This window comes from Microcaecilia unicolor, chromosome 14, assembly GCF_901765095.1.
Source record: "Microcaecilia unicolor chromosome 14, aMicUni1.1, whole genome shotgun sequence".
Lineage (NCBI taxonomy): Eukaryota > Metazoa > Chordata > Amphibia > Gymnophiona > Siphonopidae > Microcaecilia > Microcaecilia unicolor.
This window is the reverse complement of record NC_044044.1, coordinates 956,825-974,963: the sequence shown is the minus strand read 5'-3', so window position 1 is coordinate 974,963 and position 18,139 is coordinate 956,825. Positions and strand designations below refer to the sequence as shown.

Sequence of the window (18,139 nt, the reverse complement as noted above, 5' to 3'; positions counted from 1 at the left end):
TATTGTTAGAAAGCCACATAACAGAAACTTAAGAAAGAATACCACAAGTCGAGATGGTGAGAGAGAAGGTGCTGACAGTCCAGAGGTTTGTTCTAACCGCTAACTCCAGACTCCGCCCCTTCTGCCTCGCATCACCTTATGCCTGGAACAGACTTCCCGAGCCCATACGCCATGCGCCCTCCCTGCCCATTTTCAAGTCCTTACTCAAAGCCCATCTCTTCTCCCTTGCTTTTGGCGCCTAACCACCTTCCCCACTCATGATACTACACTCACTACATAGTTTGTTACCTTTAGATTGTAAGCTCTTTTGAGCAGGGACTGTCCTTCCTCATGTTTAAACTTGTACAGCGCTGCGTAACCCTAGCAGCGCTATAGAAATGCTAAGTAGTAGTAGTAGTAGTAATGTAACTGGTATCCTCTGTGCTCTATTTAATCTGATGTTTGCCTCCTTTTGAAGCATGATGTGAGGCCGTCTATTCTATATACAGTGCCACCTACAGTCTTTTTGAGTTACAATGCTTTTTGTCTGTTTACACAACAAGCAGTGTTTTGTTCTTTCATACCTATATTTTCATTTTTGTGTTTCTATTTCTCTGTATATGCTCTCAAACAGATCACATTTCTCTGCACACACAATACCTGGAGTCTCTATATCAGTCTTTTCCATATAAATACATACCCTTCCTGGATTAGTTATTTCACGAGAGGGGGTTTCCCTTAGAATTTACCCATTTCTGTATTTCCCTAATTCTAGACATTTTTCTGTTCATAATGTGGGGAGCCAAGGTTTGATTTCCTTTGCTTTTCTGTTTTCTTAAGCAGTATATAGGTATTACTGGCAACATACAACAAGAGAAAGCTTCTCTGTCTGATGTCATTCCAGATCAGTATATCATCTGCTGCATACCTGCTGGTCAGTTGCCCACTGTGCAAGGGCCACGTCTATACTGATTTTACAGATATGCAGATACTTGTCAAAGGTAAAAAGATACCTGCTTGTCTGCTTGGATGCTTCCTAAAAAAACATGAATAGAAGCTTCCTTGCATCAGAGAGATTATTCCCATATTTGGTATTCCCTGCAGAATTACTACAGCCAATGGTTTTAATTTTTAATGGGTTCCTCAATTCTTTTATTCCTGCACCGAGTATTTCGCACCACTCTGTGTGTATTTACATACCTACTAGAAATGGCCTAGTTGAGCACTAAAAACTAAATTGAGATAACTTATAGTAAATGGGATTAAAAATTGGCTCAATGCTCTGCCACTGATCTTGTTACTCCTTCAAGCCACCCCATCTGTTTTTTTTTTTTTTAAAGCTGTCTCCTTTTTAGCTCTGTATAGGCCGCACTATGCGCCTCCTTACAGCCAATCCTGATAACCATTTGCCTAACCAATATTCTGTATATTAGGATGTGTTACCAAATATCATTACTTTTCTGTCTTCGATTTCACAGGCAATCTCAATCAGAAGAGGGGAGGGTAATGATAGCCCTGCCCCTGCCACCGGTCATCCAAAAGCTCTCAAAGTTGGAGATTTGGTTCACCGGAAGTACTACATCCCTATTTACCCTTCCAAATTAGTCAAGTTGCAAGACCACACTTCCTGGGTCCACCTAAAAGACATCCGCACCTACAAGGCTCCTGATTCAGTCCCTTTCAAGCCATCCCCACCAGCTCAGCAGTTACCACTGGTTCTGCAGCCTCCGCCACCATTTTTAAGTTGATGGACTAAAAGAACATTTTCCAAATTTCTCACTCCCATGACCAAGTATCTAACAACTACAGACATTACCGGAAGAAATCACCTTACCTGAACGGAACATTGCCCATCAAAGCGAGCCCACTGCTGCACTTGCCATCTTTCCAGTGGAACCGGGTGACGCAAGTCCAACTGCCCGCAAGAGGACACTGTACTCTATACTCAAAAAACTGTGTTGGGACTTGTTGTACTTATATTATTCCTAATTTTGGTTTTGGGACTAATCTATTATACATTTGAAAAGATTCACAGGTTTCTTCAGTATACTCATTAATGTTACCTAGACTAATGTTAGACTGCTATTGAATTTCTTGTTATTATACTCTTGCCTACCTTCTCTATTCTCCTTACTGTTACTTGGCTCCTATATTTTCCCTGTTTAATTCTCCTGACGTAGGGAGGTATTTCCCACTGCATGACTCAGGCCGACACCCCCCAACCCCTATCTTGGGCCTCAATCACAAAAATCCACCCTAGATACCCCAACAGTTGACTTACTCTGTTTTAATTAAAACCCTGTATCTAATCATTACTTGCCCTTTTATTTCTACTTACGAATCATCATTTGTTTTGCTTTTTCTTTTGACTTTACATGTCATACTTCTTGCATTACACCTGCCTGGCTATCACTCTAATTAGCCTCTGAATGGTGCCTGTCCCACTCACCCCCTAAATTGGTATCCTGGAATGGATGATGATCCTAATTGGGACCCTTTAACTAGATTTGATATCTTGTGTTACCCTTTATTTGATACATGGACTACTGGATATAATAGGTCCGTGTTTGATAACTTTGAAAATTTCCAGGGATGTGGACAAATAAAATTGAACAGACTACACATCCAATAATCAGACTCTCTACGGGAGAACCTGTATATTTTTGGTATGCCACTTATAGCATTGATCAAAGTGGGTGGCATCCTTGGTTTTTCATCCGGAAAATTGGAAATAGATATGTTGAAATTTATAAACTTTACTCTAAAAACAGATTGACAGGTGCTGTACCTCTATTGTCACTATAAATGCTATAGGAGTGTCAAGAGGGGTACCTGATCAATTAAAAGCCAGAAATCATTGTTGTACTTACATTCCCAATAATACTGACACTGATGATTCTGTTATAAAGGCATTACAAGACCTTTTTGCCCTAGTCAACAAAATTAGCTACTAAATCAGGTGTTGATACTGTTGTCTGGTGCATCACTCCCTATGTCTTAAGCCTCCTTGTTACTACTCTCAGTACAAGACAAACTACATTTCCATCATAAATTTTGTGTAGGACTACTACTGTTTATTTTACTTATTTTACTTTTATTGCCTGTAACGCAAGTATACCTCTTTTTATTAAGGAAGGTATTTATTCTGCTTATGCTGTTAACTAACTATCATACGTTTCTTTTCAGTTTGTTATAGTCTGCCAATTTGTATAGACTGGTTTAGATTGTTTTCTTTTCATTTTTAAACTGTTGTACCTTGGATTTGCTTCATTTTCTGTACAAAGGAAGAAGAAGATTGTGTTCCTATGTATATTCCAAAAACACTATAACTCAACAATGCCTTCATATACGATCTAGGCCTATTACACTCAGAGTTTTGCCATTATCTTCCTCATAATTATAAGACTGCTGTTTAACCTGCAGTATTCATTCATTATTTGGCCAATATTAACCCTTTTTAAATGCTACAATGAAATATTTCTTCCCTAATAATATTAGTTTTTAGCTATATTTATACAAAGTTTGACTAATGATCAGCTTTGTAATAATGATATATTAATTGACTACAATCACACACTCAAATTTATTGATTCCATTGTATGACACATAGACTTAATTGACTTCTCATGTTTCCAAGTCTCGCTCCGCCCTAGAGGGGTAGTTGTAGGATAGTTGGGCCCCTTGGGTTGGTTATGATAAAAGGGGAATCCCAACGCTGCATTTCATCCAGCATATAATTATGTATCCACATGCTGACTCTCGCTATGGCCTTGTCCCTCACTATGTCAGAGCACCCATGTCACCTCAACCCTATACAGGACTCTGAGCCCTCTGGAAAGGATGGCTCCACCCACTCGTAGTCATGTGTGCCGGCCCTTTGGAGGTCCAGCAACAGGGGAATGTAGAAATATGCTAGCCTTGCTCTCAGTAAAATATAGGCAAATGGCTCAGGCTAAGAGCTAGGCCTTTAAGAATCAGAGATCACCTTTGATTTCAAGAGTGCTGACTTCAGTAAAATGGTGAAATACCTGAGGAAGGAGATGGTAGGCTGGGAGGAAGTACGAGAAGTGGAAGGACAGTGGTCCAGGCTGAAAGAAGCTATAAATAGGGCCACGAACCTTTATGTAAGGAAAGTAAATAAAAGCAAGAGAAAAAGGAAACCGATATGGTTCTCCGAACAAGTGACTGAGAAATTAAAGGCTAAAGAGTTAGCATTCCAGAAATACAGAAAAATTCAAGAGGAGGAACATGGGGAGGAATACCGGATGAAACTGAAAGAAGCCAAGAGAGAGATACGTCTGGCGAAAGCGCAAGCGGAAGAACAAATGGCTAGAAATGTAAGGAGGGGTGACAAGAATTTCTTCAGGTATATTAGTGAAAGGAGAATGACTAAAAAGGGAATTGTGAGACTGAAAGATACTGCGAACCGCTATGTAGATAATGATGAAGAAAAAGCAAATTTGCTGATTAGATACTTTTGTTCTGTTTTCACAGAAGAAAATCCTGGAGAAGGACCGCGATGGACTGGAAAAGGTACAAATGAGAATGAAGTGGATAGAGCACCGTTCACGGAAGAGAGTGTGTATGAACAATTTGAAAAGCTAAATGTGGACAAAGCCATGGGACCGGACGGGATCCACCCCTGGATATTGAGGGAGCTCAGGGAGGTTCTGGCGGGTCCTCTTAAAGATTTGTTTAATAAATCCTTGCAGACGGGAGAGGTTCCGAGGGACTGGAGAACGGCGGATGTGGTCCCTCTTCACAAAAGTGGTGATAGGGAAGTAGCTGGAAACTACAAGCCGGTAAGCCTCACTTCAGTTATGTATGAACAATTTGAAAAGCTAAATGTGGACAAAGCCATGGGACCGGACGGGATCCACCCCTGGATATTGAGGGAGCTCAGGGAGGTTCTGGCGGGTCCTCTTAAATATTTGTTTAATAAATCCTTGCTGACGGGAGAGGTTCCGAGGAACTGGATAACGGCGGATGTGGTCCCTCTTCACAAAAGTGGTGATAGGGAAGTAGCTGGAAACTACAAGCCGGTAAGCCTCACTTCAGTTATTGGAAAGGTAATGGAAGCGATGCTGAAGGAAAGGATAGTGAATTTCCTGGAAGCCAATAAGTTGCACGATCCGAGACAACATGGTTTTACCAAAGGGAAATCGTGCCAAATGAATCTCATTGAATTCTTTGATTGGGTGACAGGAGAATTAAATCAGGGACGAGCTACAGACGTAATCTACTTAGATTTCAGCAAAGCTTTTGACACGGTTCCTCACAGGAGGCTCTTCAATAAACTGGATGGGCTGAAGATAGGACCCGAAGTGGTGAACTGGATTAGGAACTGGTTGACGGACAGAAGCCAGAAGGTTGTGGCTAATGGAATTCGCTCGGAGGAGGGAAAAGTGAGTAGTGGAGTGCCTCAAGGATCGGTGCTGGGGCCGATTCTGTTCAATATATTGGTGAGTGACATTGCCGAAGGGTTAGAAGGTAAAGTTTGCCTATTTGCGGACGATACTAAGATTTGTAACAGAGTGGACACCCGGGAGGGAGTGGAAAACATGAAAAAGGATCTGCGGAAGCTAGAAGAATGGTCTAAGGTTTGGCAACTAAAATTCAATGCAAAAAAATGCAAAGTGATGCACTTAGGGAAGAGAAATCCACAGGAGACGTATGTGTTAAGCGGTGAGAGCCTGATAGGTACGGATGGGGAGAGGGATCTTGGGGTGATAGTATCTGAGGATCTGAAGGCTACGAAACAGTGTGACAAAGCGGTGGCTGTAGCGAGAAGGTTGCTAGGCTGTATAGAGAGAGGTGTGACCAGCAGAAGAAAGGAGGTGTTGATGCCCCTGTACAAGTCATTGGTGGGCCCCACCTGGAGTATTGTGTTCAGTTTTGGAAGCCGTATCTTGCGAAGGATGTAAAAAGAATTGAAGCGGTGCAAAGGAAAGCTACGAGAATGGTATGGGATTTGCGTTACAAGACGTATGAGGGGGAGACTTGCGGACCTGAACATGTATACTCTGGAGGAAAGGAGAAACGGGTGATATGATACAGACGTTCAAATATTTGAAAGGTATTAATCCGCAAACGAATATTTTCCGGAGATGCAAAGGCGGTAGAACGAGAGGACATGAAATGAGATTGAAGGAGGGCAGACTCAGGAAAAATGTCAGGAAGTACTTTTTCACGGAGAGAGTGGTGGATACTTGGAATGCCCTCCCGCGGGAGGTGGTGATGAAAACGGTAACAGAATTCAAACATGCGTGGGATAAACATAAAGGAATCCTGTTCAGAAGGAATGTATCCTTGGGAGCTTAGCTGAGTTTAGGTGGCAGAGCCGGTGGTGGGAGGTGGGGCTAGTGGTTGGGAGGCGGGGATAGTGCTGGGCAGACTTATACGGTCTGTTCCACAGCCGGTGGTGGGAGGCGGGGCTGGTTGGGAGGCGGCGATAGTGCTGGGCAGACTTATACGGTCTGTGCCAGAACTGGTGGTGGGAGGCGGGACTGGTAGTTGGGAGGCGGGGATAGTGCTGGGCAGACTTATACAGTCTGTGCCCTGAAGAGGACAGGTACAAATAAAAAGTAGCACGTATGAATTTATCTTGTTGGGCAGACTGGATGGACCGTGCAGGTCTTTTTCTGCCATCATCTACTATGTTACTATGTTACATTTCACTGTGGCAAGTGCTGAAATGAGGTAATTGAAAGCTGGCAAGGGAGGGGGCATTTGCTCTTGTCGGCAGTACTGGGACTGGCACCTGCGAGAAGTCATGAGTAAGATGTTTTGATTTAAATGAAAGATAGTAGAGGGTCAGATGCAAGTAGAGGGAGGGGGAGCTGAAGAGAGCAAGATGACCTGTGAAGTCATCTCACAAGATGCGCTCTGAGCATATCTTGTTTATAGTTAGAGCTTGAGAAAATGTGAAGTCATTTTGATCAACTGATAAGAGCCAAGAGCTCTGGTGAGAAAGCTAGGGTCCATTGGAGTCAATGGGGTTAAAATGGTATAAAAACGGCAGTCTGAGGGGTATTAAATCAGAAAGAAGGAAGGCTACAAGAGAAGGCAGGTGACAGACGTGTCGCGAACTGCTGCTCAACCATATGAATGACTGAACTGCTTGTACTGTCTTTGGGTAAGATATCAATGCTAATAAATTATATTACTATCAGGCTCATTTTCAAAGCACTTAGCCTCCCAAAGTTCCATAGAAACCTATGGAACTTAGCCTCCCAAAGTGCTTTGAAAATATGCCTCTATATCTACTAAATACTGGGCTCCTTTCTAATTGGGGAGGTCGCTACTGCCTAGACGGTGTAGAACTGTCATGAGCAGATACCAGGTTGGGGTAATCAAGTATCTAGAGGGGATATGCAGTTCCTTCCAGGCTAGTAGAAGGCCCGTGGCTCAGCTGCCCAAATGGAGATGGCAGACCTAATAAATTAACAGTGATGTCAAGTATACATGCTGTTAAAGAACACATATACTTTTTTCAGTGGGCAAACTTGTATGCACAGCTCATGTGAAACAGTCTGGGGAGGGCCTGCGCTGAAAGCCTTATTGTTTTTTGTTATTTTCACTGCCTCTCTCGTTCTCCAAGGATTGAGGGAGAGTATGCAGTCAGTAGCTTCTTTTATTCAGACTCAGCAAAGGTGAGAAGTCACTGAGGACCACCCAGTGCTGGACCCACTGGTATAGAAACTCAGGGGCAGATACACTAAGGTCCTCGGAAGAGCCAGCTTACTTGCATTCTCTATTCCCTCGGAGGACAGTCAGCCGGTCGAGCATGCGCTGAGCAGCCAAGCGTTATGCTGGCTGCTCTGCGCATGCCAAGGAAGTCCTTTATGGACGTCTTTCACTCAAAAAATAAGGACGTCCCTTGCGAGCAGGAAACTTGTCAGCAGCCTGAAACCTCAGAAGAGAAACAGTGCTGAAAAGAGCCCCAGTTAATTTAAGTGCTACTGCTCTTTCCATAGTTTACTGCTTTGAATGTTAAAGGCAGGCTTACATCAGGCAATTAGGAAGGACTTCTCTGAAGAAAAAAAAAATCCAAGTGCTTGTCAGGGACGTCTAACAAGATGGACGTCTTCCTGCAGCTTTTGTGATGGGCGTCCTTCTTGGACGTGTTTTTCTTACCTGCAATTAGGAAGGACTTCTTTGAAGAAGAAGAAGAAGAAAAAAAAGATGTCCCTGTTTTTCTTACCTGCCTGAACTGACCACAACCACAGTTCTCTCAACAGTCCCCTCCAAGGTTGTTTTCATCTTGCACCCCCCTCCCCCAGGATTGGGACGTGCGAGGACGTCCAAAACAACAGTTTTTGGACGTCCCTCCCTCCAGGTCTCTCTCACCCAATCCCAGCGCGTTTAGCTGATACTGGTAACAGCTAAACGCGCTGTGATTGGCTGAGAGAGACCTGGAGGGAGGGATGTCCAAAAACTGTTGTTTTGGACGTCCTCGCACATCCCGATCCTGGGGGGGGGGGGGGGGCGGTGCAAGATGAAAACAACCTTGGAAGGGACTATTGAAGAACTGTGGTTGTGGTCAGTTTAGGCAGGTAAGAAAAACAGGGACGTCCTTTTTTTTTTTTTCCTTCAGAGAAGTCCTTCCTAATTGCAGGTAAGAAAAACACGTCCAAGAAGGACGCCCATCACAAAAGCTGCAGGAAGACATCCAGCTCGTGTTAGACGTCCCCGACGAGCACTTGGACGTGGCTAGGCGGTGAAGGACGTCCATAAAGGACGCCCCTGATGAGCATTTGGACGGTTTTTTTTCACGATTTTTTTTGTTACATTTATAGAAGTTTTTAGAGGCTGCACAGCCCCAACGAGAGGTACAGACCTCCCGTTAGATTTTACACGGTTAGGCAATCGGAAAACGGTAGTGCATCTCATTACAATACAATTTATACACATTGGGGTACTAATTTACTCATCTGCATTCCGTGTTCGTTAGCAGCTACCGTGATCGGAAAATGGATCAGAGAAGCATTTAGTGCATGCCACTGTTTACTACTTGCTCGTTAACGGCTCATTAAGTTTAGTGCATCTGGCCCTCAGACCCTAACACACTGATGATCAAAAGCCCCGCACTGTTCCAAACAGCGCTGGAACAGCGTGGGGCGTTATTAGACCTATGATCAGAGATAAATGCATTTAAGCACGCAATTATCTCTGATCATGGGGTAGAAGTGTGGGAGGATTGTGCTGAGCGCTGTGCCTGAGCATGCGCTCAGCACAATCCTCCCACACTTGTTTGACAGGTCTGGGCTGTCAAAAGCCCAAACCTGTCAAACACAGGGCCTGGAGGTCCATGGGAGCACCAGGCGCCAACTACCCCTTCCCTCCTCCAACCCACAAGGTAGGGAAGGTAGGGGGGGGCTAGAGACCCACCGGATCTCCAGCCCTCCCTGAACCTGGTGAGGGGGGATTGTCGGGGGGGACCGGATGTCTGGCAGACCTCCAACCTCCAGCCCCCCTGTCGCTCGGGAGGGGGTCACCCACTAGGCCACCGGGGGGGGGGAATCATGCGGGGGGACCGGAGGTCTGCTGGACCTCCATCCCCGTCACTGGGGGGGGGGGGGGGTCTTTGGGATTGCTTTGTTGGGGGGATTGGGGGCCTGCTAGCATGCAAATTCAGGGACAGGGCTGGACAGGGCTCACCATTCCTCCCCAATGGTCTGCAAACCCTAATGCCAGCTCGGAGCTGGTGTAGAGTTTGCCGCAGCCAGCGACCCAATTTTTGGCGCGCTGGTCGCTGATCATTGGGGATGATATTAGTTTAGCCCTGTTTTGCATGCTAGTTGCGTTCAGAGCCTTCGAGCGCGTTGTTTCACACGCTCGGGGACTCTGACCATGGGGCAGTAGCAAATGCCGGCGCTAGTATAGTGCCTGCGTTTGCTTCTGATCACTCCCTGTACGTGAGCTTGTTCTCAAATGGGGAGGGAAATAAGCCTCAATGGACTCTTGCCCTGACCATCCCCCAGACTCAGGCTATGCTCCATCAAGTATCTGGGCCTACAACCTTCATAACTGCTACACCAGGCCACATGTCTGCTACAACCAAGAAAATGAGAGCTGAAGGCAGCAGCAACCCCATATAAGGGAAATGAAGCCAGCTCTGAGGTTTTTCCCTGTTTAAAGGTGGACATAACACATTACCCTGGACTGGTCTGACATGGATTTTGATAAACAGCCCTAATTTTCTGTCCTGCTTCAGAAGTACCTCCAGATTCCAATTTGAGCCCTTTCTAGTCCCTGCTAGCCCTACTAACTTATGCAAATAAACCCAAAATGAGTGTCTGCACAGAGTCTCATTCCTTCACATTCCCCTCAGGCTAACCCTGCTTATCAATAAGTACCTATGTAGTTTACAATGAAAACACTGTCTCGCAGGCGCAGGACAGTTAGCATGAATCCTACAGCTTCTACTTTGTTTGGAAATGTAAAAGGAAAGTGAAAAGCCCACCATTCACCTCATGCACTGTCTCTCCAGCTCTATTGCTTCCCTTAGATACGCTCCTTATAGTTCAACAGAGGAACATCCAACACAGTCTTTCCCCATGAGTTGTTCACCTTGAATAGCAATGGTAGGCTTCCAGAACATGTCCGAATTCTTCAAAAGTTGGTTTCGGTCTCTGTTAACAGCAATTATTTTACTGCGTCGACTAAGGATGCGACCATAAGAAAGCCGGAAATCACACACAGTACCTGCAAGACCAAACAATAGAGAGCATTCAGCAGGAATAAGACCCCACACACCACCATCAGATAAGGAATCACCCTGAGCCCATCTTTTCTCAGACATCAAATATATGACCTTCTCCTTCATGAAGTTCCCTGGAATAATTTATGTACTGTTAAAAATCATTGTGTTAATTTGCTGCTCTTCTGCTTTTGTAAATGTTTATCAACAGCATTAACTATCACCTGATGAACCATGCCCAACAATGTCATGCCTTCTTCGAGTCTATGAAGCTGCCAAAGTAACATGGGAATGCACATCAGCAGACACAATACTACTACTTTTACTAACCATTTCTATAGCACTACTAGATATACAGAGCGCTGTACATTTATTTTAGGGAGGTACTTTCTCTGTCCCTAAAGGGCTCACAATCTATGTTTTCACACATGGGGCAATGGAGAGTTAAGTGACTTGCCCAAGGTCACAAGGAGCTGCAGTGGGAACTGAACCCAGGTTGCCAGAATCAAAGACCACTGCACTAACCATTAGGCTACTCCTCCACTCCAGAGGCTGTTTTCTGGAGCTATGTGCCCTGCAAAAATATCCACACTTCTACATTTTTCACATTCTGCTGTCTAAAAAATACAATTCAAAATGTATCACAAGCAGAACACGCAAATAAAGGAGTAAGGGAGCCAAGTAGAGATAAAACTGGAGGGGGGGCACAATGCTGCTCCCCAAACAGATTTTGAATGAAAAGGCACCTATGTGGATTGGCCCTTGAGACTCATGCCTGGCTACACTTCTGAAGCCAAGATGGGGATCAATTAAGGACACACCAGATGAAAATAAGTTCTAGGAGCAAAAGAATACAAAAAATATATAATAAATACTAGTAAAACATGCCCGTTTCTGGCACAAATGAAATGGGCGCTATCATGGTTTTCCTCCCAAACCCTCCCTCCCTACTCACCCCTTCGGCGTTGTGAAGGCACTGACCGCCATTGTTGCGGACCTCGGCACGCCACCTTCAATCTGCTGAGTCGTTGGTTGAGAAGCCACTGATGCCATAGCTCCGCCCTCGACGTCATCACGTTTGACGTGAGGGCGGGGCCCCAACACAGTGATTTTGGTGGCTTCACCACCACGAACCCTTCGAACCGGAAGGAAGTGCCCGGAGGACCTGACAGTGACGTCAGTGTCCTCAGAACGTTGAGGGTGAGTTTTATTATATAGAATAAAATGTTTATTAATCCAAACATGAAAAAAAAATCTATAAAATTTCTAACCAATTTTACAAAAGGCCCACTCGACCCAGAACCTTTTATAAAATATTCATGAGGCCACAGGAGAGAGACATGTATTTTTGTAAACTACTACTACTACTACTTAGCATTTCTGTAGCGCTGCCAGGGTTATGCAGCGCTGTACAAGTTTAAACATGGGGAAGGACAGTCCCTGCTCAAGAGAGCTTACAATCTAAAGCTAACAAACTATGTAGTCAGTGTAGGTATCAGGAATGGGAAGGTGGTTAGGCACCAAAAGCAAGGGAGAAGAGATGGGCCTTGAGTAAGGACTTGAAAATGGGCAGGGAGGGCGCATGGCGTATGGGCTCAGGAAGTCTGTTCCAGGCATAAGGTGATGCGAGGCAGAAGGGGCGGAGTCTGGAGTTAGCGGTGGTGGAGGCAGAAGGGGAGTATTTTATTTTTAAAAAATACAAGTTTACAAAAAGAGCATTTTCACTCAGGGCCTTTTACAAGCAAGCACCAATTCTTGCTATTTCCATGTAAAAGATTTATATTTCTGAAAATTGCACTAATAAGGGTGGCCAAGGCCAATTTTAATATTTTAAAGGTCATTAAAAATATCAAAGGGAAAAAGTATAACTGCCCCTTCAATCATTCCTCTAAAGTACAACTGCTTCTTCAATCATTCCTCTAAAGTCCTGGTTGCCTAGGAGGAAGTGCAAAAGTCACCATGGAAAGTTTTTAAAATATATGTGTATTGCTGTGCAAGATTAGGAACTCACTTACAAATTTTTGGTCTGCCTTGACCATGTCCAGGGCATGCCCCCTTTGTATCCAAGGCAATTACACATGTAAATAGTGAATTATAAAACTGGCATTTTATATATGTACCATAAACATGTGTAAATGTCAGCAGAGGCAACGGCACCTGCAGTGTCACAGGCAGTGTGGTGTGTTCTATGTCCATCCCCACTTCCAGATAACACATTGACATAAAGGCAATGCAAGATCTACATTGGGATTTACACCTGACTGCAAGAGAGCTAAGAGGCTAAGAGTCTGTGAGCCTGACTGCTGTTCCTGTCCACTCAGGTCTGTCATCTGTCAGGTCATCTGAAACCCCTCTGTCGCCACACCTGCTACTCCCCCCCCCCCCCCACCTTCCAATACTATGCAACATAGGAGCCAACTTTTCAAAATGATTGGGGGTGCTGCCATTTTTTTTTTTACAGGCAGTGCGTCTCTCCCCCCCCCCCCATCTTAAAATTCTGTCTACTGCAGTCTTCACCTGGGCAGGGGCAGCGCCACTTATAGGCTGCCTGCAACCTGCACCAGGACTTCTTCCCTGAACAGTTCCACCCCTCAGTCCCCCTGTACTGTGCAAATATAAAGAGATGTAAATTTCAAAAACTGACATATTTCAATCACTATACTATAGGTTAACAAATACAAATAAAACAAAAAATGGAAAATATGATATCATTTTAGTGGACTAAATACATTTTTCCATATCATCAAGCTGATCAATCCATAGACTGGTGGGTTGTGTCCATCTACCAGCAGGTGGAGATAGAGAGCAAACTTTTGCCTCCCTATATGTGGTCATGTGCTGCCGGAAACTCCCCAGTATGTTCTCTATCTCAGCAGGTGGTGGTCACACACAGCAGCAGCTCTGGCTAGGCCTCCAAGCCTAATCCTTAGGTTTTGTTGAGGCCTGGGGTTGAGGGCTCTTTTGAGCAAGTGCAAACCTGGTGGTGCCAGGTCCCTCCTTTTCTCCCCCCTCCCGCTGGCTCCGTTTAAAAAAAAAAAAAAAAAAAAATTTTTAAACGTCTTTAAAGGCGTTTAATTCGACGTTTCTTTAAACGTTCATTGCAGCTACTCACTGGGACACCAGTTCGTTACAGCTTGGAGCGGCAAGCAGGTAATTTTACCTTTTATAGCGGGCAGGGGGTTCCCCGATTCTTCTCCTCGTGGCATATGGCGTCGGAGGGCGAGGGCGCAAAGGGTCGCTCCCCGGATCGCTGGAGCGCTTCTAGAGGGGATGCGGGGGTTTTACAACCTGATTCGCCCTTGATGGGTGACAGTTTAGTGACCGATGAATGTCCCGGTCGTTCCTCCGGCGTGGCGGTTTTTTCCCGCCATAAACGCACATCCCCCGCTCCTCGCCTCCGCCATCTTGGCCGGCCACGCGGCTCGGACGGCTTCTTCGTGGGCCGCCCTTGAGGTTGGAGACATTAATGCCATGAACGCCCTTAATTTGGGCGACGGCACAAAGCGGCTAAAGTTAAGCGCCGTTCTTCCCGCGCGGCTCCTTCGCGGAGTTTCGCGCCGGACGTCATTTTGGATGCGCAGCATGTCTCTCCCCCGCTATTGCGAGCGCCGGTTGAGAGTGCGTCTAGGGCTGTTGCCCAGGCTGCGGAAGTGCACAGTCTGGGGGGTTTCTCCCCCGAGTTTGTTTTGCTGCTGCATCAGGCTTTCCTCATGCAAAACGCTGCCCCTGCTCCCGCTTCTGATAAAGAGGTTGAGGTTCCCAGAGGTAAACGCCCTCGGGTTGATTTCCAGGCCTTGGAGGACTTTGTCTCCTCCGATGTAGATGAGGGCAGCGTGTCTGAGGTCTCCCAACGGTCCTTTGCGGATTCCTTGGAGGAGATAGATCCCCGCTCGGATGGAGCGGATGACCCCTCTGCAGCGCGGCTTTTTAGCCCAGAGGATTTGCCCAACCTGTTGTTACAGGCCATGGACACTTTGAAGATTTCCTCTCCGGAGGACGTCTCTCCCTCAGCCCCTGTTGGCTCTGCCATTATGCTGGGGACGAAGTGCCCGCCTAGATCCTTCCACGTGCATGATGCCATGCACACCTTAATTGCGGCTCAATGGGATGTCCCGGAAACGAGCCTTAAAGTGGCTAGGGCTATGTCCCGCCTCTATCCTTTGGCTGTGAGTGAACGTGAGGCCTATCTGTGGCCTACCGTGGATTCTTTAATCACTGCGGTGACTAAGAAAACGGCGTTGCCGGTGGAAGGTGGCACGGCCCTAAAGGACGCCCAAGACAGAAGATTGGAGGCGGCCTTAAGGTCGTCCTTTGAGGCAGCTGCGTTAAATTTGCAGGCCTCAGTTTGCGGCTCCTATGTGGCCAGGGCGTGCCTGACTATGGTGCAGCGGGCTTCCCCCTCGGATCTTTCCTTGAGGGCTGATTGGCCGGCCCTGGAATCGGGCTTAGCCTATTTGGCAGACTTGCTGTATGATGTCTTGAGAGCCTCAGCTAAGGGCATGGCTCAGACAGTCTCTGCGCGGCGGTGGCTTTGGCTGAAACATTGGTCGGCTGACCACGCCTCTAAATCCCGCCTGGCTAGATTGCCTTTTAAAGGCAAGCTGCTCTTTGGGGTCGAGCTGGACAAAATCGTGACCGATCTCGGCACGTCTAAGGGCAAGAAATTACCAGAGGTCAGGGCTCGGGCTAGTACTCGTCCCGGTACCTCCAGAGGACGGTTGCTGGAAGCCCGTCGGTACCGCCCGGGCAAGTCGGGTTCCTCTGCCCCCTCTTCCTTCAAGAGGAATTTCTCCCCCAAGCAGCATTCCTTTCGCAGAGACCGCCGTCCCGGAGGTGCTCCCTCCGGTCCTCCCCCAGGGTCTCGTACCCAATGACGGGGCCTTGGTCCACGCCCCAGTGCAGATTGGAGGACGGCTGTCCTCGTTTCTGGGCGAGTGGACCACTATAACTTCAGACGCGTGGGTGCTGGAAGTCATCAGAGACGGCTACAAGCTAGAGTTCTGCCAACCCTTAAGAGACGGGTTTGTACTCTCTCCCTGCAAGTCTCCGGTCAAGCTGTGGCAGTGCAGCAGACCTTGGACAACCTGATCCGCCTGGGTGCGGTCGTTCCGGTGCCAAAAAATCAGATTGGCAAGGGACGTTACTCCATTTACTTTGTGGTTCCAAAGAAAGGAGGTTCTGTCTGGCCTATCCTCGACCTCAAAGGGGTCAATCGGGCCTGGAAAGTGAGGCACTTTCGCATGGAGACTCTCCGCTCTGTTATAGCGGCAGTGAAGGCAGGAGAGTTCTTGGCTTCCTTGGATATCAAGGAAGCGTACCTGCATATTCCCATCTGGCCTCCTCTCCAACGCTTTCTGCGTTTTACAGTCCTGAGACGACACTTCCAGTTCAGAGCCCTCCCTTTCGGGTTGGCTACTGCTCCGCGGACCTTTTCCAAAGTAATGGGGGTCATAGCGGCCTTCCTGCTAAAGAAAGGAGTACAAGTCCATCCTTATCTGGACGACTGGTTGATCCGAGCCCCCTCTTATGCAGAGTGCGGCAAAGCTATGGACCGGGTAGTTGCTCTGGTGAGCTCCCTGGGATGGATCATCAACTGGAAGAAGAGCCAGCTGCGCCCGACTCGGTCCCTGGAGTATCTGGGAGTTCGATTCGACACCCAAGTGGGCAGAGTGTTCCTGCCAGACAATCGGATTGTCAAGCTTCAGGCTCAGGTGGACTAGTTCCTAGTAGCCTCTCCTATTCGGGCTTGGGACTACGTGCAGCTGTTGGGCTCTATGACGGCCACGATGGAAGTAGTGCCCTGGGCCAGGGCTCATATGAGACCACTACAGCTATCTCTGCTGCTGCGCTGGACTCCGATGTCGGAGGATTATGCTGTGCGCCTTCCTGTGGACCCAGCAGTGCGCAAGGCGCTGAGCTGGTGGACGCAGACAGACAAGTTGTCTGCAGGATTGCCTCTGGTGACCCCGGAGTGGATTGTCGTCACGACAGACGCCTCTTTGATGGGCTGGGGAGCCCACTGCTTGGGAAGGACAGCGCAGGGGCTCTAGTCTCCTGCAGAGGCAAGTGGTCTATCAACCTCCTGGAACTCAGAGCCATTCGGTTGGTGTTATTGGAGTTCATCCCGGTACTGGTGTTGTAGCCTGTACGGGTCCTGTCGGACAATGCCACGGCTGTGGCCTATATCAACCGCCAGGGAGGTACCAAGAGCGCCCCTCTAGCCAAGGAGGCTATGAGTCTTTGCCAGTGGGCGGAAGCGAACCTGGAGCAGCTTTCAGCGGCCCACATTGCCGGAGTCATGAATGTCAAGGCGGACTTTCTCAGTCGCCATACCTTGGAGCCCGGAGAGTGGCAACTATCTGCTCAGGCGTTCTTGGACATCACGAAGCGCTGGGGCCAGCCGAGCCTAGATCTGATGGCGTCATCGGCCAATTGCCAAGTGCCGCGCTTCTTCAGCAGAGGACGGGACCCTCGATCCCTGGGAGTAGATGCTCTTCTCCAACAGTGGCCGACACGAGAGCTCCTCTATGTGTTCCCGCCCTGGCCCATGTTGGGCAGGGTGCTAGACCGGGTGGCAAAGCATCCCGGCAGGGTAATCCGGGTGGGTCCGGATTGGCCCAGATGTCCCTGGTATGCGGACTTGATCAGGCTCTCAGTCGACGATCCTCTGCGGCTGTCAGTGGAGCAGGGCCTGTTACGTCAGGGTCCCGTGGTGATGGAGGATCCCTCTCCTTTTGGTCTTACGGCCTGGCTATTGAGCGGCAGCGTCTGAGGAAGAAGGGCTTCTCAGACAAGGTCATCGCCACTATGCTGAGAGCGAGGAAGCGCTCTACTTCTACTGCTTACGCCAGGGTTTGGCGTATCTTTGCAGCATGGTGTGAAGCAGGCTCACTTTCTCCATTCACTGCTCCAATTTCTTCAGTGTTGGCGTTCCTGTAAGAAGGTCTGGAGAAAGGCCTGTCGCTCAGTTCCCTTAAAGTCCAGGTAGCGGCTCTGGCTTGCTTCAGGGGCCGCCTGAAGGGTGCTTCCCTGGCTTCGCAGCCAGATGTGGTGCGCTTTCTCAAGGGAGTTAATCACCTGCGCCCTCCTCTGCACTCAGTGGTGCCTGCGTGGAATCTCAACCTGGTGCTAAGAGCATTGCAGAAGCCGCCTTTTGAACCCTTGTCGAGGGCATCTCTGAAAGACCTGACGTTGAAAGCAGTCTTTTTGGTGGCTATCACTTCAGCCAGAAGAGTTTCCGAGCTCCAGGCGCTCTCATGTCGAGAGCCTTTTCTGCAGTTCACTGAGGCAGGAGTGACTATTCGCACAGTGCCTTCCTTCCTGCCCAAGATTGTTTCTCGCTTCCATGTGAATCAGCAGCTCTGTCTCCCTTCCTTTCGTAGGGAGGACTACCCAGAGGAGTACTCCGCTCTTGAATATCTGGATGTGAGACGAGTCATCATCAGATACTTGGAAGTG

The 18,139-nt window shown here is 47.5% G+C and overlaps 1 protein-coding gene across 4 annotated transcripts in view; it reads right to left on the bottom strand.

Moving 5' to 3' along the window:
- LOC115458247 (acetolactate synthase-like protein) overlaps positions 1 to 18,139 on the bottom strand; it is a 211,830-nt gene that overhangs the window by 52,857 nt on the left and 140,834 nt on the right. For all 4 annotated transcript variants that reach the window (XM_030188108.1, XM_030188107.1, XM_030188110.1 and 1 more), the window contains exon 10: positions 10,552 to 10,686. In XM_030188108.1, the coding sequence (XP_030043968.1) occupies positions 10,552 to 10,686 (135 nt within the window). The remainder of the gene's footprint in view (positions 1 to 10,551; positions 10,687 to 18,139) is intronic.